Source organism: Musa acuminata, chromosome BXJ1-11 (genome assembly GCF_036884655.1).
Source record: "Musa acuminata AAA Group cultivar baxijiao chromosome BXJ1-11, Cavendish_Baxijiao_AAA, whole genome shotgun sequence".
NCBI lineage: Eukaryota > Viridiplantae > Streptophyta > Magnoliopsida > Zingiberales > Musaceae > Musa > Musa acuminata.
This window is the reverse complement of record NC_088337.1, coordinates 3,909,716-3,930,652: the sequence shown is the minus strand read 5'-3', so window position 1 is coordinate 3,930,652 and position 20,937 is coordinate 3,909,716. Positions and strand designations below refer to the sequence as shown.

At 39.9% G+C, this 20,937-nt stretch overlaps 3 protein-coding genes across 9 annotated transcripts; 1 reads left to right on the top strand and 2 right to left on the bottom strand.

Annotated features, from left to right (window-relative positions):
* Positions 1 to 494: 494 nt before the first annotated feature.
* On the top strand, positions 495 to 6,787 carry LOC135581822 (uncharacterized). 7 transcript variants are annotated; one of them, XM_065089212.1, is made up of 6 exons: positions 495 to 629; positions 1,839 to 1,950; positions 2,032 to 2,193; positions 3,061 to 3,165; positions 3,275 to 3,322; positions 6,332 to 6,787. In XM_065089212.1, exons 2-6 carry the CDS (start codon positions 1,927 to 1,929, stop codon positions 6,569 to 6,571), a joined length of 579 nt encoding a protein of 192 aa, XP_064945284.1. In that variant the 5' UTR covers positions 495 to 629; positions 1,839 to 1,926; the 3' UTR covers positions 6,572 to 6,787. The 7 variants fall into 7 exon arrangements, with proteins under 7 accessions (XP_064945284.1, XP_064945281.1, XP_064945285.1 ...); XM_065089210.1 differs by having other exon boundaries at positions 548 to 770; XM_065089211.1 differs by lacking the exon at positions 495 to 629 and adding an exon at positions 779 to 935.
* A 3,314-nt stretch (positions 6,788 to 10,101) lies between these two features.
* Positions 10,102 to 13,189, bottom strand: LOC103970424 (polygalacturonase At1g48100). The gene is made up of 8 exons (XM_009384198.3): positions 12,522 to 13,189; positions 11,883 to 12,439; positions 11,618 to 11,802; positions 11,362 to 11,529; positions 11,242 to 11,286; positions 10,949 to 11,156; positions 10,789 to 10,870; positions 10,102 to 10,718 (listed from the first exon to the last, which is right to left on the bottom strand). Exons 2-8 carry the CDS (start codon positions 12,079 to 12,081, stop codon positions 10,214 to 10,216), a joined length of 1,392 nt encoding a protein of 463 aa, XP_009382473.2. The 5' UTR covers positions 12,082 to 12,439; positions 12,522 to 13,189; the 3' UTR covers positions 10,102 to 10,213.
* Positions 13,190 to 13,932: 743 nt separating this feature from the next.
* LOC103970423 (shaggy-related protein kinase alpha) lies at positions 13,933 to 19,326 on the bottom strand. Its single transcript, XM_009384196.3, has 13 exons — positions 19,118 to 19,326; positions 17,052 to 17,243; positions 16,849 to 16,941; positions 16,530 to 16,589; positions 16,032 to 16,304; positions 15,617 to 15,691; positions 15,317 to 15,373; positions 15,091 to 15,231; positions 14,932 to 14,982; positions 14,752 to 14,847; positions 14,567 to 14,650; positions 14,383 to 14,485; positions 13,933 to 14,284 (listed from the first exon to the last, which is right to left on the bottom strand). The coding sequence occupies exons 2-13, from the start codon at positions 17,163 to 17,165 to the stop codon at positions 14,202 to 14,204; spliced, it is 1,230 nt and encodes a 409-aa protein (XP_009382471.1). The 5' UTR covers positions 17,166 to 17,243; positions 19,118 to 19,326; the 3' UTR covers positions 13,933 to 14,201.
* Positions 19,327 to 20,937: the final 1,611 nt, after the last annotated feature.

The window sequence follows — 20,937 nt, the reverse complement described above, 5'->3', positions numbered from 1 at the left end:
AAATATGTAGACTCAGCCCCGGGTTCGCGTCCCAGCCATCTCCACCGTCCGATGGCTGAATCCCGTCGATCCTACGGTCGATATCGGACGATCGCAATGTTCCACGGGAAACTGCGGGCGAATTGCCTTACGTGGGTTTTCGGTGGGGCCGGAAACCGCCGACCAATCACGTTGGCGACAAGGCGATAGCTACGCTCGGTTTCTTCAGATAAGGCTTTGAAGGCGATGTCATTATCTTCTTTTAACATAACCGATAAGATCATTGGAAGACTCATCGGCACAAAAATTGTCGCTTTCTTTAGGTGAAGGATGAAACTTCGAGAGGTGCATTCAAAGAAAGACGAATATTTTCTTCGGTAATTTCGGATATAATTTATTTGGACTATCGTATTAAATGATATTAATGATAGTGTCTATCCTAAAGCTTGCGATGATGCCACCAAATGGTTCCAATCATTGACGTCAATAATTTGGAGGGTGAGATAAAGAAGCAATCCATGCACGCACTTCTTTTTCTTAGGATGGGTGGAATGCCACCTAATAGTCCAATTCATGGATGCATCGATTAGGGCTTAAATATTGGCAGTGGCGGATGGCGACACAGAGAAGCCAGGAATCCTCCATGTCAGGTTTTTGACTTTACACCGACGCTGGCGTGTCTCTATTCTTCCTCCTCTCCTCTCCTCTCCGATGATCCTTCGTCCCTTCGGTCTCTTCAGCAATCTGTATGGTCGTTTCCTGAATGAGGAATCCGTCGCCGTCTGCCTCCTGTCTGTATCCTCCCTCGCTCTCGCTCTCTTTCGCTTTCTTCATCTTTCGCTACCAGCTCTGTTCCCTCTCGTCATCACCACTAGTTGCTCAATTTAGGTTTATATATCGAAAAGATCGATTCTTTCGCTGTTGATTCCATTTCTCTGATTCCAAGAGGCTCAAAGGTGAGGCCTTTAGGTTTTTCCTTGATCGATGGGCGTCGAAATCCGAGAAAGATGCCGTCTTCTCGTATTGTGTCCTAGGTTTCTCGATTCTTTCTGCTCGGGTTTCAATTTTTTTTTTTTTGGCTTTTTGTGTTTTTTCCCCGAGAATTTAGTCTCTGTCAACGGGGACTGTAGGGCTGGGGTTTCCTGGCTTTTCGGCATTTTATAAAAGCGAAGTAAAATCTGTGAATTCTAATACACTGTTTATTGGCTTTGTTTTTTGAGTTTCTTTCTGTGTGGTTGTTTGATTGATTTCATTGGTGGATTGATCTCTGATTTCCGATTCTTATAGTGTACTAGTCAAGAAAAGGTGTTCATCATGCTACGGCGTTTTGATTATTTGATGAGCGTAGGAGGTCATTTGGGGTTTAATTTGTTATCGTCTCCTTTGTTGGAGATCTTTCTTAGAAAAGAAGAGAACTTCATTAATAATTAGCGACAGACTAGGTTTTTTGTTAGCCTCATTCGTTGAACTTCTCGCAATGTTTCTTCTTTGCTTGCTTTATATTTCCTCCGAATTGGCTTATTTCGATTATGGAAATAATTGATCTCAGGTTTCTGCATCAGCTACTTGTTTCTTGGAATAATGCTTGAGTTGTTTTTCAATCTGGTTGCCCAGAGGAGTCGTATCATAGTCATTGTTTGCTTGACGTTGTTTTTGATTGATACTCATTTTTGAACCATTTACATGATCTCTTCATTGGATGTTCCATATTTTAGAGCTTTCTTGAGATTTCATCGTGTGACCATAATTACTGTTTATTTTTGCTCTGTTTTCATTATTTGTTGAGGTTTCATATCTCAATATGCAGAATTACATGTGATAAGATGATTCTGTTTGATTTGTTTGATGTAATCTTGTAGGTACATTTGGCTAGTTTGACAAAGAATTCATTTACCTGTAGACCGCTAAAGACTTGGTCAGTTAATTGTACGTGAAAAATTAAGGAAGATGGGTTCTGAAGGGCCCTCCACGGTAACCATTCATGTTACTGGATTTAAGAAATTCCATGGGGTATCTGAGAATCCAACAGAGATAATTGTCACAAATCTGAAGGGGTTCATGCAAAAGAAAGGATTGCCAGAGGGTCTTGTTCTTGGTAGTTGCAATGTTCTCGAGACAGCTGGAGAGGGGGCGCTTCCTCATCTTCATGAAGTATTTCAGTCTGCTGTTGCTGGGAAAAATAATGAAACATCCAATGGGGGCCAAATCATCTGGGTATTTCTCTCGCTTTACGTCTGGTATCTTTTGAAACAGGAATAGTGGTGGTACAATTATCACAAAATATGATTATGCTGATTTTAATAGGTGTTTATAAACTTCTTGTGCATATTGTTCTTATCTTTTGTTTTACTCCCAAGAATTCTGCCATCATGGAGCCTGTTCTCTTTTAACAAAAGAAAGGAGCTTGTTATCTTTCTTATGAATGAATACCTTACCTGTTCTGGTGGTCTTACAGTTCCATATGTCTAATATTCTGCTTTGACATTTCAGTTGTAGTTGAATTGATAATATTTGGGTTTTGGTCAAAAGATATGGTGCATGGTTGCTTTTTAAACATCTCAGTAGGTAGTATAACAGTTCTATTAGGTTGATCAACAAATCTTGTTGGTACAGTAGCTATTGAGACACTTTGTCCTCCCTGTATTCATCATTACTCACGCAAGTAACCAGATAATATTTTCCATCTCAGACAAAATGACTGAGAAAATATGGGAAGAAATAAATCAAGAGAAAACCAGGGTGTAAAATTTAGTTTCAGTCCTATAAAAATTTCACTGAACAACTCTTGGTGCAGAACCATCATACTTTGTCTCTTCTCTATTCCAAGAACCTTTTTGCTAGGCATTCTGCTTGTTGGACTTGAGAAATTGGAGCTTGTTCATTTTAGAAGTCCAATTATGATTATCATGAAGTAAAGCAACTGGAACCAGACTTGAAACCTGCAAATGTTTTTGCTAAGTTAAGATAAGACCTGGATTGAGTAATGCAATCAAGTCATTTACTTGCTGACTTAACCTGGTTTCTCTTTCAGTTATGTCTTCACACTTTTTCTTTTTCTTTTTTGTTATGTTGTTTTATCAGCTGCATCTTGGAGTAAATAGTGGTGCTACAAGGTTTGCTATTGAGAATCAAGCAGTCAATGAGGCAACCTTTCGCTGTCCAGATGAGATGGGATGGAAACCTCAGGTCATATGTGCTTTGCTGTTTTTCATTGCTTGAGTTACTCTTATATTTGTACATCATACTTTTGCACGATGACTCTTCTGTAAATAATTGCCTTTTGTTCACCATGCAGAAAGTTGCAATTGTACCTTCTGATGGAAGCATCTCACAGGTTCGAGAGGTATGCTGACCATTGTGGCTGTAGTATGACAACTTCTTCATTGACTTTGTTTTTTTTTTTCTTTCAGATCATGATTACCTGCTCTTTTGGAAACATCATGATCTTTAAGAGTTATGTAAAATGGTATGGAATAAATTATTGGATGAATATCAAGCTTCTTAGTTGAGATATGTATAATCACTGAGAACAACTTCACTAGAAGTCCCAAAGACATTCATTAGTTGATTTCATTGAACTAGATTTATTACTGTAGCTCCTCTTTCTCAGTATACCCACATCAGTACATGCTGTTCTGCTATACACATATTTATGAGCATACAGACTTTTGCAGGATCTAAATCGTTGTGTTTGCTCTGGGGATACAAACAGATCAATTGTTTAAGTCCATCTAAATTATAGGCCTACTAGATCTATCGGGATGAGATATAACACCATTGTAATTCATTATTAGAGGAAGGACATAATAAGAGTAAGTAGAAGAAGAAGAAAGAAAGAATAAAAAGCTGAAATATAAAAAGCTGAAGATGGGAATAAAACAAATGATTATACAAACCAAAAAAGAAGTAAGATTCTCTAGCACACAGAAAAGTCTGACATCATGAAGTAGAAGAGCACTTAAAACAGGTTTCTTTTCCATTTAGAAAATTCTGGTTTTTTGTTCTTTCCACACGATTCAATGACAACACATTAAATCTATTAACTTCTCCTTTCCTTTGATTTGGATTTTTTTCATCCCATGCAAATCCTGATATGTCATTAAAACTATTTAGATTAACATATAGAATCCGACCTCTAAATAAACAATTCATTTAAAATTTTCAACTCAACAGTGCATAAAGTATGGTTCTTTCATCTGCATTATGATCATGAGACACACTACCTTGTTTTCTTTTCCTCAACAACATTCTTGTGATTGATCTGTATTCAGTTACTAACCAAGAGAAGAACTAAGTGATTGGATGGAAAACAATAACTTTCAGTTTATCACTAGGTTACCTCATCTGGATTTTCTTCTGGCACATTTCCATGTAAAGGATTGATTCTGGCAGCATAAACAAATTTATTCAAATGCAGGTTCTCACTGAAGATGCCATATATATGTTATGGTTACTATAATCTTCTCATGAAGTTTCAGTTAGTGAAATGAAAGGAACTTTTATCAACATGGCTAGTGTTATTTGGCCAACTTTGATCTATTGCTGGCTTTCCTCCATTAGTAAGAGAAATATGTGTTGTAAATTTAAACTTCCTGATGGAGATTGAAATTGCTAAGTAGCTGTGGTAAGTGTTCAAGATTGTCATTTTGAACTCCAACGGACATAATCAGCAGCAAATATAGTCTCCCATCCGTCAGATATGAGTTCCTTAGTCTTTCTTTCTTTTCTTTTGTTTCTTTTTCATTTTTATTCATTTTTCATCTTTTTAACTAGAAAGGGTTGAATATTTTGGATTAGGAACCTGGGAATTGATTTCGGACATTTACGATCAGATATGGTATCTTTTTGCTTGTTTTTCCTAATTTGGGGATAAGTGGGAACTTGGAGTTGCTTTGGTACTGGTTTTCCCAGACCCAAAGGTGTCATCTGGAGCAGATAATTACACATAATGAAGCTGGTTTATCATTATCTTGCAATCAATTTTTATCATCTGTGTTGGATGTCCATGGAAATTTCAGGTGCTTAGCAAGAAGATGGACATTCACCAACCTCTTCTAGATTTTCTATTCTATTGGGAGAAGAGGACTTTTCTGGTTTTTGGGTTTCTGAAAATTTATCTACAAGTTTGCATCATCAACACTGGAAATAGTTGAATTACATTGCTGCACTATGTCCTTGTGTTTATCGTCCTTGTGTGCATCTTCTGCATCAGACAATTCTATGCACATAAGAATCTGATTCTTGTGTCATTTGACTAAAGAAAGAATCTGATTCTATTCTTCTGTACTTGCACCTTTATACTCGACAGATAGATCTAAGTTATTCAATTTTTTGTCATGTCTGTCCTAATCAATGTACTAACAAGGATCCCTTAGTGATCTCTTAGGCTTATATTAACTTTCCCATGCATATTTTACTTGTGGACTTTGACGAAAATGTTCTTGTGATTCTCTGTTGTAGTTCTGTTGTGATCTAGCAAACTCTAGTTGATCCAATATGATGTACTGTAATCAGCAGCAAGTCCTAATTTGGAATTTCATCCCAACTTATGGTTAGATAACTGTAGGTTACCTTTTAATCTTACACACCAATCAACTGATTGATACTCTGTTTTGTCTTCTCCTGGCGTGGCTCAGGGCCTGCCTCCCTAAAGTCACAAGTAATTGTGTCATTCAATTCACTGAACATGATTTAACAAATATATAGATCATGAATCCATGGAAGTTAGAACTTTTAAGCTTAAGCATTTTACAAATCTTTTTAGGCTTGAATTTTGATTAAATATGAAGGTTAAATGTGTTGACACACCTAGATCACCTCTAGGTGTCCTGTATGCAATCACCTAGTGGAAACACACTTCACTGTAGTTACTGGAGCATCAGGACATTTATTTTCCATATTTGGGTTATTTGGCCTTGACCATATAATCCTAGATATGTGAGTCACATATCTGGCTATGAGAGCATTAGCTGATTATTAGATGTTTGCTAACTTGGATGTTCTTGGATCCATGGCTTGCACATCTACCAGAAGCCAAGCATATATCTGATGTTGATCTTGACTTTAAATCTTAAGTGCTGGCTTAGCGTGTTCTTGCAAGCATTTACTGTCTTGCATAAGACTGTTCTTTCATTTTTCTTTTTTTTCTATTCTTTTGGGAATACCTAAATGAACAACTGTGTCTTTCACAAAAACATCCATAGAGTTTACGGTTGCACAGATAGCATAACTATTTTCTGAGCACTTTACATGCCATTACTGTTTGTCTTCTCTGATCAAATATTGAAGGAAGTCTAGGCTTCATTTGGAAACAAATATCAGTTTAATGTTTCCCATTGGACTGCTGTTGCAGACTTCTCTTCCTGTCAACGAAATTGTTAAGAACTTGTCGAAGATGGGATATGATGTAATGCCTTCTGATGATGCTGGTCGATTCGTTTGCAACTTTGTGTACTACCATTCTCTGCGGTTTGCTGAGCGCAACAGAATCAAGTCTCTCTTTGTGCATGTTCCCCTGTTCTCGACAATTGATGAGGAAACCCAGATGGAGTTTGCTGCTTCCCTTTTGAAAGTGCTTGCCTCGTTTCACTAGTACTACTCTCATCTTTCTCATCGAGTCAGGTCCCCATAAATAGTGTCTCTCTTATTTGGACCTGTCGACATGTCTTGAAGTACAATCGACTTATGGCATCCTCACGTCGCGGACGATAAACAGACAATATAATTCCTCTAAAAGGGGGTATTTTGTGTGTAATTGCTGTGTTCCTCTGTGCAGAAAGATGGTGGATGGAATTGAACATTGCTTCAAGGGTTGCCTCTTTGTGTATTGTTTGTGAGTAGATCTTGCTCGAGTCTTAAATGTGCTTTTGTGTTGTATGACTTACCCAATGTGCAGACTGGTATAAACCTCTTATCTCCTCCATACTAATTCTCATCATCCTCAGTCTTACATATTGCATTTTTTTCTCTAAATATTGCAAAATATTTCCTCTTTTTTTTTTTGACAAAGTGAGTCTATCCAAATGATTTTTTCTTGTTTAGAGAATGCAACTAGGATGTGTCCATGCTCTAGCTTCTTATGCTAGAATTGATGGTGTCTACCAAATTACCATGCCCTCATGCAATATCCCTCAATATTAAGTCTTAATATGTTTCCATACTCCAAAAAAATGAATGAATGAAACAGGAGACAACATGTAAACCAATTTGTTGGCCCTACCATATACCCTGTCATCAATTGCTAGCCTTGTTGGTCCTATCATACACTTTGATGTTCCTAAGCATGTCTCAAACTATTTGCTTCTTTTAATCCCTCTCTCATGTCTTATGATGTAGGATTGATGTCTTCAACTCATAGGCCCTCCTAATAATATTTTTGTCTTGTAAATGATATCGTTAACTTTAATGTTTAGTTGGATATTCACTTGTGGCTGAGTAGTCTCTCAAAAAGTTATGAATGTTACCAAGCTAAAAAAATTTAACATAATCAATCACAAAATAGCTTGAGGGTTATGTCAGGTCACTGATAATCAACATAAAATTATATCAAATTATATATATGACTTAATAATGAAAAATAATTTACGTAGCTAGCACTAAAGAGTCGGAACATTATGATTTATTATTGTTGTATAAGAAGATACAAAACAACTAATTCATGAACATAACATTAACATTTTGAATTAGATGATATCCTTGGCCTCTAATTCTTTATATTTAACATTGGTCCTTTGCAACATGGAAGAATAGAATTCAAAAGACTCAGAGATAATCTCTCTAAATATAAAGGTAAGATTGTATATATTAATCCTTGTGTGCACAAAGCTCATCATTTTTCTAGTTATACTTAATATAGTTTCAATCTTGAGGAAATCCACTCTCCTCTATATAATTCTCATTCTTAGTATGTTGTAAGCTGAGTCACTCCCAAGTGCCGAGTACATCAATCATACATCCTTAGCTACAACAAAGAACTTCCAAGTGGTCGATATCAGACAGAGAGAAACGAGTTAGAATAATGTCACCAATCAGCATTTCTCCTACTTCTTCTTCGTCCTCTTCTCCTTCTTCCACGGAGAACACAGTATAACAGCTAAAATCCAGACGCCAGCGGTAGGTGGCACAGTGTGTGCGCGCGCTCTAAAAGAAAGCTTCCTCGCCTTTATGAGCTTTTGTATGGTCGTATTGCTCCCTTTATTTGCCGGGACACTCTTTGTGCAGCTTTACACACGCAGCATTCCTCTCATCTTTAGCAGCAGAAAGAATCTGCCATAAAGAACACTCCACCCATCTCCCTCTCATGCTTACACAATTCCCTTAATGTGTACTTACTCACACCATCATCTCCCTTAACAATTCAAACCAATCCTCTAAACTCGATCTAAATTCTATCACGATGCCTTGATTTCAGTAGTAAAGTTGAGCCTTTTATGTGATGAAATTTGCTTTGGATAAACTAGTACGAGTTGCTTTCCTGCTTTGGGAGTATTGTAGTAGATCTTTTATCTTAGCCAGGAGACCAAGGCATTGATTCTGCATGCTTATAATTGTCTGCTTCTCTCCAATGATTGACGAGCATAGAGAGGACCACCTTCTTTGCTGTTGCTGTGTGTGTGTCTTGTAACCTGCATCTGTAAATGAAGGATTTTGCTGTGTAGTAAATTCTTGTATCGGAGGCTTCCACTGACAGCTGAAGGAAGTAAAAGGCAGCACTCTTTTCAGGAGATTGTCTCTGAAAGAGGTTTAACCTTTCCCTGACAGAGTTCTCGGTTGTGTTAGTTAATGTTCTTGGTATATTGCAATCAATAAAGGAAATGGAAGCAGTATAATGTTGGAATATACTTTCTCCCGAGGGAAATTAAGGCAAAGGAAATGGGCATATCGGATGCCATGTCGAGAACTCTCGAGATCATCAACTTCTACAGCATCTTCTTGTCCAAATGTAGGTCAGGAATATTTTGTATAGTCCCCAATGAGGGGAATCGTGCATGGGTGACGACGCCCACCAAAAGGCAGCACACCCATGACCTTATAATTTCCTCACTCTATCCTCCCACAGTTCTTCAAAGAGAAGCACAAACAGCAAAAGGAGCAAGAGAGAGAGAGAGAGAGAGAGGCAAGCGTGAGGGTAAAGGGAGGCTTAGTGGTGTTGGCTTTCCGAGTGTAGCTCGTGCACCGGCCCACACAAATCTATCATGCCCATTGCCATGATCATTACGCTTGCTCCTGCATGAGCTACAGAGAGAGAGAGAGAGAGAGAGAGAGAGAGGAACTACACTTTCACTGTATCTCAAATCGCTTTCGGTTCGCCGTCGAACCACGCATTCGCTTTGCCTCAAGTCTAACCTGCCTCGTGAGTGAAGAAGCTAAAGGCACTTAATGGTTCATCCCTCTCATTAATACTCATCCACGATTGCGATCTTCATGGACTTCTCCAGGCACAAAAGCTCACGCGCCCACAAGCACACTAACTTCGCCTTTTCTGCACTAAAGAACAAGGTGGGCAACTTCCATGCATGCTCACTTGTTTAGGTTTGTGATCACTTCTTGCAGAGGATATTTGAGCCTTCAACTTTCGGTAAACCATCATGAAGTTATCACGCAGCACTACCGTGCTCCATAAATTACTCCATTACTTGCTCTTGTCATGGCATCTTCATCGATTGGTTGCCACCATCAATAAGTCTGTGCAGTCTCTCTCATTCGTGAGCCGTGAAGTCCAACAAGCACTTGAATCCGAAACCCAAACCTGCATTGAGTAGCAGCGTTCGGCAATGCTATGCGAGTGATAATGCTATCTCAAGCATCATTCCGACGCAGCTGAACTCGACACTATTCTTTATACCGTCCTCAGGCTAACTTACGTAGCACTATAATGCATTGAATGTGGTTCTTGTCATATATGCAGACCACACTTTGTTTAGGTTTATTTGATATCCATGCATAAGCTTTGGTTGGCGTCATGTTAGACGTACGTTCTAAGAACTAAGCTTTCTTGCTTTACTAAGAGCAGATCTGAGGCTTTGTTTGCATGATTCTCGTTCATGCATGCAGGAAGCTCTTTGGATTTTGCTGAAACTTTAGGAAGATGGAGAAGGCTTTTCCCAGCAAGCTAATGATGAGTACAAAACAAGCTTCGTTTTAGGATCACTATTACATCGAGTATAAGGCCATATATCTCTATATAGCGCTTCTGTTGCAGTGTACATTCACGGTGATTTCTACTGTAACATCCTCAGTAGCACCTATCTGAATCGATGTCCATTATGGAGCGAGGAAGCCCCTGCAACAAGCAGGAGACGGGAGGGATCGTTAGCGTCTGCGACTCGCCGTAGACGTTCCAGCAGAAGGGGTCTGCAATGGCGTCGCCCTGCGCGGGGAGCAGCTCCACGTCCGTCAGCGTGATGTTGGTGCAGGGAACGGCGTCGCTGCAGCCGAAATGGATGGGGGGGCTCCTGGTGTCGTAGCTGCCCTTGATGCCGGCGTAGGAGACGTCCGATACGTACACCGCCGACGTCTGGTTCTTGCACACCTTGGTGAGGCAGTAATACTGGTTGATGATGATGGGGTTCCTCACGGTGTCCATGCGTATGTTCTCAAAGCTGACCCATGACACCGACCCCGACCCACCCTGCCACGTCTTGATCCTGACGCCATTGTCCGAGTGCTTGATCACCGAGTCCTTCACTGTTACATTGGTCACGCAAGCCCGCGTGTTCTGCTTCCCCAGGCTACCAATGCTGAACGGAGAAACCGAGCTCCGGTGAGCAGAGGAAGAACGAAGCTGAGAAGTTGTATCTTGCAGCGTACCTGATGCCATGGCTCGGTCCGCATGTGAGATTACGTATGTGTATGTTGGTGCTGCCGGCTCCAATGGAGACGCAGTCATCACCTGTTGAGGAGATGAGTTCGGCTGCGGAAGAGCTGACGAGACGACGACGAAGAAGAAGAAGAAGAAGAAGTCACTTACCGCTGGAGATGACCGAGTTGTAGATTCCCACGTCGACGCTGTTCTCCACGTGAATGCCGTCGGTGTTGGGGCTGAGAGCGGGCGAGTTGATTGAGATGGCGTCCACGGTGACGTTCCTGCAGTTGTCGAATCGGAAATGGAACTGAGGGCTGTTATGGATTCTGATTCCGTGCACTGCTAGATTTGAGCTCATGAAGAATCTAAAAGCCTGCAAACAGAGGAACAACAAGGTCCACATTCTCGAATGAATCCGAGGACATTAATTTGATTGAATTGTTGATCCTAGAGCTTACGACAGGGCTATCGCAGGGTCCGGGCAATGTCGTGTGGTTCCTTCCCTGTCATCATCACAAGCTGAAATGGTTAATCATCTGCTAACACTGCCATCTACTCGGTAGTCAATCTCCTCCTACCTTGTGGGGTTTGCAGGGGAGATCCCACCACTTGGCTCCTTTCCCATCGAAGAGTCCACCGCCTTGCAGCGTCAAGTCATTGGCTCTGTAGAACACGAGCCATTGCCGCCTGCTGGTGCCCTGAGGCCACGCGTCGGGGCCATCGGGTGGCATGATCGTTCCATCGACCTTCACACACAACTCCTCCACGCAGTCAATCGACAAGCCTCAGAACAAAGGCAGCAGCTGCAAGTCACTCTGCTGCAATGCAGCGTACCTGAAGTGTGAGTTCACCGTGGCAAGGCCCTGCAAAGATGGTCGACCTGATCTTGAAGGCGTAGCCTTGCGGGACGAGGACGACGCCCGGCCCTTCCTCGCACGCGGAGTCCCACGCGCTCTTGAACGCCTCGGTGTCGTCGGACACTCCGTCTCCGACTGCTCCAAATGATAGCACATTGAGAACTGCAGAATTCGATGAGTTCGCATTAGCCCCTGCATCGACGAATGCAACAGGGTAGATGAGGTTGTAGAGCTCATAGTACCTGCAGTGGTAGGCTCAGGGGAGGGAGCGGGAGCGGGAGGCAGACTAATGGACGGGGACGGAGGCGGCTCAGAACCGTTCCGCTTTGGATGCTTCTTATGGTGGTGATTGTGACTCCTCGCGTGCACAGGAGTAGAGTAGAAGGTAGAGGAGATGAAGACAAGCAGAATGACCATCCTAGCGAGTTCCATTTGCGGCATTTGCCAGTTGATGCAGCGTAAGTGCAAGACCGGGAAGAGAGTTGGAAGGGAGAGATGCAGAGTGCAAATGTTGGGCTGAGCAACTTTATAGACTGCAGGGGAGGTAGTGGCAGGGTCTTCCTTTGTGGCTCTTCTTCTGCTGCACCACGGATTATTCTAATGGCGGCAACCGACCAGCTCCATTTGGGCTTGGCTTTATGAGAATGTGGAGTCTAGTCCGCATATACTAGTTGAGAGAGAGAGAGAGAGAGAGCAGTGGTAGAACAGCCCCATGTTCTAGATATCCCTTTCACTTTCTTGGGACCCAAGCTTGACCACCGGAGGGAAGGAGCAGATTCTGTAACATCAACTGAACCTCCTGCACAAGCTTCAGCAATGAGATCAAGATCACATTGAATTAGGTTCTGTTGCATAAAGAGCTCGAAACATCTCGTCCTCACCATGTCCTTCCATATCTGAGATGTGGTTGTTTGAGGTAGAAGATGTCACTGGCTGCAGTTGGTAGCTTATGTGAGATTGAGGATGGTAGGTATTGAAACAGGATGTGGTAGGACGGCGGTCAGTGGAGTTCTGCGCATGCAACAAGTAGAGCTGCAGTCCATTGAGGAGCTTTCTCAGTAGAAATAAGTCTTTGGCCTGTCCAATAGCAACATGAGCTCAACAGCAAGTGGCCATGCATGCTTGCAATCTAAACATCTCTCATCCATTCTTCTTGCTTTCACAAGTTGGTCATCAGTCTGGATCATTTCTTCTTCTTCAGCTTCCTGACCATATTATTGAAGAGGAAGATGGTCCTGAAACTTGAGCAATGGAAGATGATTATGTTTGCCCTGTGCCTAACTCAGATCACAAGATATTAATATGTAAGACAGTGAAAAGGGAAGTATTGCATGTAAACCATGAAGAAGGGAATCACATCACTGAGAAGGCCCAGGTGACTTCTGGAGTCTAAAGAAAGCTTCATCTGGTGACAGAATGACAATATTTGGACAACCTGATTTCAATTGGGTCACAATTTGAATCTGAATCTGAATCCATTCAATTATCTTGCTTGTTTGTCTCTAGATTGACAGAGAGCTAGTAATCAGACTCATGTCCCTGTCCGTAACAAAGTATATATCAACAAATGCTGATCAGCAAAATACAGTTTTGGTTCCATCAAATAATATCATACAATTATTCTTACTCCATTGGACAAAAATATCATATCCAAAAGTAATTCCCAAGAAATATTGTTCGCAGCAAACAAAAGATTATGCTTGCAGCCTAAGTATTATCTATATCTGCTTTGGCTCATAAAATAAGATGTTAATGAGTGAATAAGGAACTTATTGGAAGAACTATGGATATCCCAGTAGGGCTCACAATCCATAGCAAACTTAATATTAATGTTTCTAAGACTCAACTCACTGATAACTATAGGAATCTAATCATCAACATTTTCATTCTGGGATCTGAGACTGTTTGGCTAATGATCTTTCTTAGTGTTCGGATATATTGTTTACCTTCTTATGATCCAAGGGAAAAAAGATCAACATCAACTTGGACTTCTCCAAAGTCAAGTTACTTCAGTGTTTGGTTACTCTAAAAATCAACCAGTAGAACTCTAATCAAACCATCAATTTTCCTTTAGAAGATCTTTTCACAGTAAATCAAATGCAAGACGTAGAAAGCAATCTCTAAGGTATTCAATTCCACTCAGGTAGTTCCAAAGGATCACTAAACCAAGGAGAATAGATCAGAAAGTTCAGATGATGCATGGATTGGGGAAGACCTACAAGCAACTATTTCCCTGACCTTCAAAAGCCACACACCAGAACCAGAGAACATTTTGGTCCATATTTCAAGAACTAAAACAACAACAATATATATGCACTAATATAATGTTACAATTTTTCAGAAAAAACCAAAAGGTTAGTAGATAACAACCATCGAGGTTTTTGGAGAACGGAAAACCATCTTTTAGACCGAGGACAAGGGAGTGACCATAATACACATGAAAACAGCACAGTTTTCTTTAGATCACCTACTCCGTCAACTCACTAATCTCACTTGGAAATACCTCTCTTTACTAGGTTAGATGCATGCAACTTTCCTCAGGTAATCATCCTATCAACAACTTATAATCCTAAGAAAGCACACTGCTTTCTAGCATGCTCTGGTATCAACTTCGCAACTATCTCCATCGGCACTCCCTTCAACTCTGATTAAGAAATAAAGCAAATAAATATATCAGATTGTAAAATATGATAACAAGAAAATTACTTGATGGATCATTATTATCTCTACCAAGACTCTCACCATGAGGCTTGAAATTAAAAAGAGGAGGCAGAAAACGGCCATTTGGCAGCCGAGTATCCGAATCTCGAAGCTCATCGAAAAATGGATGAATTAGTGCTTCTAACTGTACCCATGAAAGAGAAGAAAACTAAATATGTTGAACATGCCACGATCATAAAATTCTTAGAAAAGGAAGTCTACTCACAGCAGTGCATCGCAGATTTGGAGAGTACTGTAAAAGCCTAGATACGAGATCAACAGCTTCAGGAGGCATTCGCTTATGGAAGATCTGATTAGAATTCACCATCAGACAAAAATAAAATCAACTATGTAGATATACATGGGAAATCATCCGAAGATAAAAACTTCGCAGAAAATATAGTTACATACCTTGTGCCAAGGGTGAGCTTTAATTTGGGGGAACTTAAACTCGGTGTAATTAGGGTTCATGCATTTAATTTCTTCTCTTGTGGGGGTACCTAAAACCTGCAATTGCAAGATTACATGAATGAAGAGCAAACGAAAGGATTAGCAGTTGATATCAAGTCAAGAACACAAAATAGAACATACCTTAATTATTTCAACCAGCTGGTCAACTCCACTTTCACCAGGAAAGAGAGGCTGTTTGAATGACGAATCAAGTTAGTTTGCCAAATAATGCTTAAGAAATAGAATCCAATCCAGAACATTATGCTACTATAGTGTATTTGTATAAACTGAGGTTATCACCTGTCCTAGCAGAAGTTCAGCAAGAACGCAACCAGCAGACCAGATGTCTATTGCTGAAGTATATTCAGTTGCCCCAAAAATAAGCTCAGGAGCTCTATAGTATCTGGAACAGATGTATGATATATTTGGTTCCCCTTTCACCTATCAAAGCATAAAAAAGCTTGAAAATTAAGGTTTCTAAAAGATTAAAAATGACAACCATGATTCTGGAGACGAACTAAATTACCAACACTTTTGCACTCCCAAAGTCACATAATTTCAATTGATGAGTATGTGGGTTAACCTGTTACAGAATGCGAAGCAGCACATCAGTAAAAAGCACCACTTCCTTGTAAATAAGTGGTTCCAAAAATATATCAGAAACTAACAACATATTTCAATGCTACAGAGATAACATAATGGCAAGATTTTAGCAATCAACACTATCAAACTGTCAAGTTTGTTGTTTTGAGGTTATCCTGGTGGTTGCAAAGCAAATTATATTCAAAATAAATAAATTAAAAGCAAGAATTGTGTTAGCAAATACCAGAAGATTTTGGGGCTTAATATCTCTGTGGCACACTCCAATACTACCATGTATGTATGCCAACGCTCTACATATCTGTTAAAAGAAGAAAATCAAATTGTATCAAGAGACCTAAAATTACATTAAACAAAAAGGGTAACCAGCAAAATTTTGAACTGATCAGTTTCTCGACCATAGTCAAATTTCTTTCTGAGTTATCGCTCATTTTCACTATTTTCTAGTATCAATAAATAGAATATTGACACTAGTCTTGCCAGCTTATAAGTGAGTAACAATATTAAGAACTACTAGATTTATAAATTACCAAACAAGCTAAAAGGCCATCATGTTGTGTACCATTATTATACTGGAAATAAAAAATGAAGTCACTCTTAATCAAAGGCAGAAAATGACACCATTATGAGCTCAAACTTACCTGGTACATGTACAGCTTCACATATATTAGCGGCATACGTTGGTTCATCTTGTTGTAGTGTTTGATAACACGATGAACTGTCTCCGGTACATATTCAAGTACCAAATTGAGATACAATTCATCCTTCTCAGTTGTTGAAAAGAAGCAATGCTTCAGACAGACAACATTTGGATGGTCAAGAAGGCGCATGGTTTGCAGCTCACGGTTTTTGTACCTCTTATCTTGAAGAACCTTCTTTATAGCTACGGTTTCACCTGTCTCTAGACATTTGGCCTATTAAAAGGACAAAAGATCATGATGTTACCGAAACAATTTCATAATCCATCACGTCAGTATACATCAATGACATATATAACATCATGGAAGTGTGCTCATGCCAAATCAGATAACCATGCATGCACTACTTACAAGCTAAAGTGTCTTGCAATCAGAATTTAAAAGTCCCTATAGTGAAGCATGATGAGAACTTTTGTAGTCTGAAATAATCACCAAACTGACCTGAAAAACAATTCCAAATGATCCATGTCCTACAACACGCTCAGCCATGTAGCTTACTGTCTGCAGTTAAAAATCAGCGACTTATAAGATCAAGTTTCCAGAACATCGAAAAAATTTAGCAAAAGAAAACTACAACAAATAAAAAGGTTTTGAAATTTTTAAAATTTTGTGCTCAAAGGTCAGAGCAGTCAGGGTTGCATGCATAGGCTACTGCATCATAACCCCCTTAAACACAAAATATCTATTTGTATCAAAAGAAAAAATAAAGATAAAAATAAATGTCCTCAAAATCTCTTTTGTGTTTGCACACTGTGCTTACCTGCTTTGGTTGTCCATTTATCCCATTGACAGTTGTAACAATTATATGACCTGTTTCTGTCCCATTCCCATCAATCACCGTTGCTTCCACTTCCTGCATACATCACATGTCTCATTTGTCATATAGGTGGCACTTAATTTGATATCAATGTCATAGAGAATGCATGTCAGTAGTCAGAACCATGACAAGTGCTGACCATCTACCTTATCATCCCTTATTTTCATATCACTCATCTCATCAGGCAACCTGTCCATGCCAACACTAGTGCTACTGGTGATTTTCAACCTTGAAGGGGGCACCAAGCTCACTGAAGCCATTTATGTGTGATACAAATTAAGGAGAGTCCAATTTCAATGTACCCTAAGCACCTTTCTCCGAAAAAAGCTATCGTATACCTGTTGTCAAATATATAGAGGATATTAGTAAGCAGAACAAAAATGAAAAGACGATCTCAATTATTTTGCTTGACAGGCAAGACCTATAGCACTATATCTAAGACAAAAACCAACTGCACATATAAAAGCTACCAAAAAATTTGAACTAAAATCATTTTGCAGAAGGAAGCTACACATGAATTACAGGCAGGGGAAAAAAAATACTGTGAACAAGTAAAACTTCTAGGTGAATTTCATATGACCAATCATACAGTTAATCAAATATGTGTCTCGTAAATTTAGTCCTTTATTCCTCTGGCTTCTCAGTAGGCATGAATATTTTGCTGTTAACCAAGGAGAGAGCAACATTAAAGCATATACACCACTCACAACTGCTATAATATATTATCAAGAGGTTCATTAAAGAATATCAGCAGTCACTTCCCAAGTTGCACAACCAAAAGGTACGCAATTTTTTTTCAACCGACCAAATTATGAAAGTTGTAAACAATTACTTTTCCAGAAAAGAGCAAATATATTAACTACTTCATAATACTAGTAAAACCAAGATCCTGTACATCAAATCACGGAATGGAATACAAATCAAAGGGCCAGATCCCTCTCTAAAACAAGCCTGAGTTGTAAATCCTCTCATAGCTTCCTAACCAATTTGTTGCTCTATTACCTTCCTAATAACATGAGAAACTTCAACTTCCTCAAAAGATGCAAAATAACTGAAAATACCCCTTACAACATTCACAGCACTCCAAGTTGTTTGTATTCTCTAGTTTAATATGTCAACCTTTTACAAAGTTAAATGGTGGTAAAAGATTCATATAACTGGCCCCAAATAGATGGAACATTACAACTTAATGTTATTGTTGTTGAATATCTCAACCACAATATTGGCATCAATTTCAATCTAAATCTCTGTGCAACCCTCTGCTATCACATACTAGTTTCATCCAACTTCAATAGCTGAGAGTTAACTTATAAATTATCGGCACCCAAGCAACACATGCTCATTCTGTTCAAATCCAAAGCCAAAGTAACCTGTCAAATAAATTTAGCAAGTGATCTAAAATACTTCTCAACTGTCAAGTTAAATCAAAGACTTATTCTGACGATCACCCATAACAATTTCTGAAGAACATTGTCCGCTACAGGTACTCAATTATATACACCAAGTCTAAAGCCTCGTGGTTACTGGCCTTGATTTTCACGCTCTAGCACACTCATGTCTGAACACCAGTGGCGCTACATCAGAAACATCTACCAATTTATAGCCCAAACCATAAGAAGAAACAATGGTCCGCAGGCAAATAATAATAGATCATCTTCTCTAATGTAAATCTCACAGTAAACCTTGACCGTGCTTATCGTTAGCTAAAATGTGGCTAAGAGAATCCAATATCAACCATCTCCAACTTGCCAGAAAACTACATTACCTTTTTCTCTTCGGAGAACTACAAATAAAGCAAGAAAAGAACAACATTTCTACAAAAGTTTGAGAGGGTCACATGAATAAAGAAGAACAGCATGGATTAATGCACCAAAAGACCTGCCAAAGAGTCCAAAATTGCAGCTAAAAGCTACCAAATAATCTTTTTTAAAAACATATTTTTCTTTCAAGCAAATCTAAAGATCCACTCTCCCTTAATTAAAAGACAAAAACCAAGAAAAGTCCTATAAACCACAATATGACAAAATCTCGAGCAAAATCCCTCTACGTTACCAAAAAGACACACACAGCAACATCACCTCAGAACTCGGTGAACTGACGCCAAATCCAGGGGAGGAGAACAAGAAGTCGGATCATTTACTGGAAAACTCATGAAACCAAGTCTACAAAAAAAATTGTGAATGGCACAAACAAAATGCTCACAAGATCCAACCTTCGTCTCCAAATTCGCCGGCCCGATCGACCGCAACCAACAACATCAAACACGTGAAAAAAGTCCAAACCCCAACTCGGCCCCTTCCTCCTTCCCTCCTCCACTGCGATGGCAAGACGGAGAACAGGAATCGAGGGTTTTAATCTCCTTCCCTGTCTCGCTTTTGGGTAGTATATGATTCTTTTTACTCCTCCCGATGACGGTCAAAAGAAAAGCCTCTCCCAAGTACTCATAACGTACCCTTTCTTTGACCGCTCCGGCTTTAAACTCCAACCCACCCCCAAATAATATTGTAATAGCAATAATAATAATGTAATAATTATTTTTCCTTCGTAATTTTGCGCGGCCCTTTTCCCTATTATTAGCAAATTAAGAGTTAATGCGCCAGCGGAGCTCCTAATTCCGGCCTAATTTTGCGCCTAATGACCATAATACCCTCCTTTGATTTCGAAAATACAGGTCGAAGTTGATAGGCTGGAGTACCCAAAATACCCCCTCAACGGTTCTGATCCCATCTTTGATTTATTGCCCAACGATGCGAACGATCAGCATCGGACGGCCCAACGATCCAGATGACGACTGTGCCGGTGAAGACTATTTCAGTAAATTGGGTCGGCTATAGGTGGAAATGATTGGCTGCGACGGTCGCAACCTCGAACGGTCCGTCGCTGTCCCCTGCGCGGGCCCCACGATAGCCATACGGCCACATCTTCCTTCCCCATTTGAAGAACTCACCCGCTCGCGCACCTGCATTTAACGGATCATCAATGGGGCCCCACCGGTGTAACTGCAGGCCAAGAGGCAGGTACGAGACCGAGCGCCACGGTCGACTGCGCTCATCGCGGAGAGGGGTTATTTAGGCCGGGAGGGAGCAGGGTCTGGGCCGACCAGGTCCAAAAATCAAACCGGTCAACCTGTGGTCCGCGTGCCGTTTGACCGGACTGAAGCAACGCAGGCCGTCGGATCGATAGCGTCGCCCGTGAGATTGGTGGGTATCTCGGAGTCAGTTGCCTCGATTCGAGGGAAGGCGTGGGCGTTCATTTTTCTGGAGATTCGTGCTGGAATCATTAGGTGACCGCCGAATTGATGGAGCCTTATCCACGGCACATGAATGATTAATAACGCTGGTCTCGGTTTCGTTTTTTGAACCGAATCCGAACCGGAGGCGGCTCGACCGGACTTCGTCTTCGAGTCGGAGACCAGGCCGCACCGGTGGACGAGTTCATAGGCACCGAATGATGCAACTGCTGACGTTAGTGGAGTGCGACTTATCTTTGGCCTGCAAGATTTGAAATCGTCGGCTTATCTTATCTGAATATAATTATAATCGATTACTGTTGGGACGATTTTTGAGAATATTTTGTATCATTTTTTTGTTCAAATTTTATTAACATTGCAATGTCATCAATTAAGGTATTTTTTTTCTTCTTTTACTGAGTATGAAATCCCGAGGTATCGAGGTATGGTTGAAAATGAATATTTTTCTTATCAATCAGTAAATGTGATAATTGTAATCATTGATAAAAGAAAAAAATATATTATGTTTTGATTTTTTTTAATTTTTAATATTGAAATTTCAATAGTTTACGAACTTCAACAATGTGGAGAAAAAGAAAAAAAAAATATAGATAAACATAAAAAAAAAAAAAAAAAAAAATTAATAAAACATATGAAATTATGATAATTTACTAATAAAAGAGCAACTCATCTTATGTCATGTACAATGTAACATCCTACTCTTAATTACACTCACATATATATGATTAAAATAGGATGTAATATCTTAATGTTCCTATCAATAGGAGTGCAACAAAAAATAA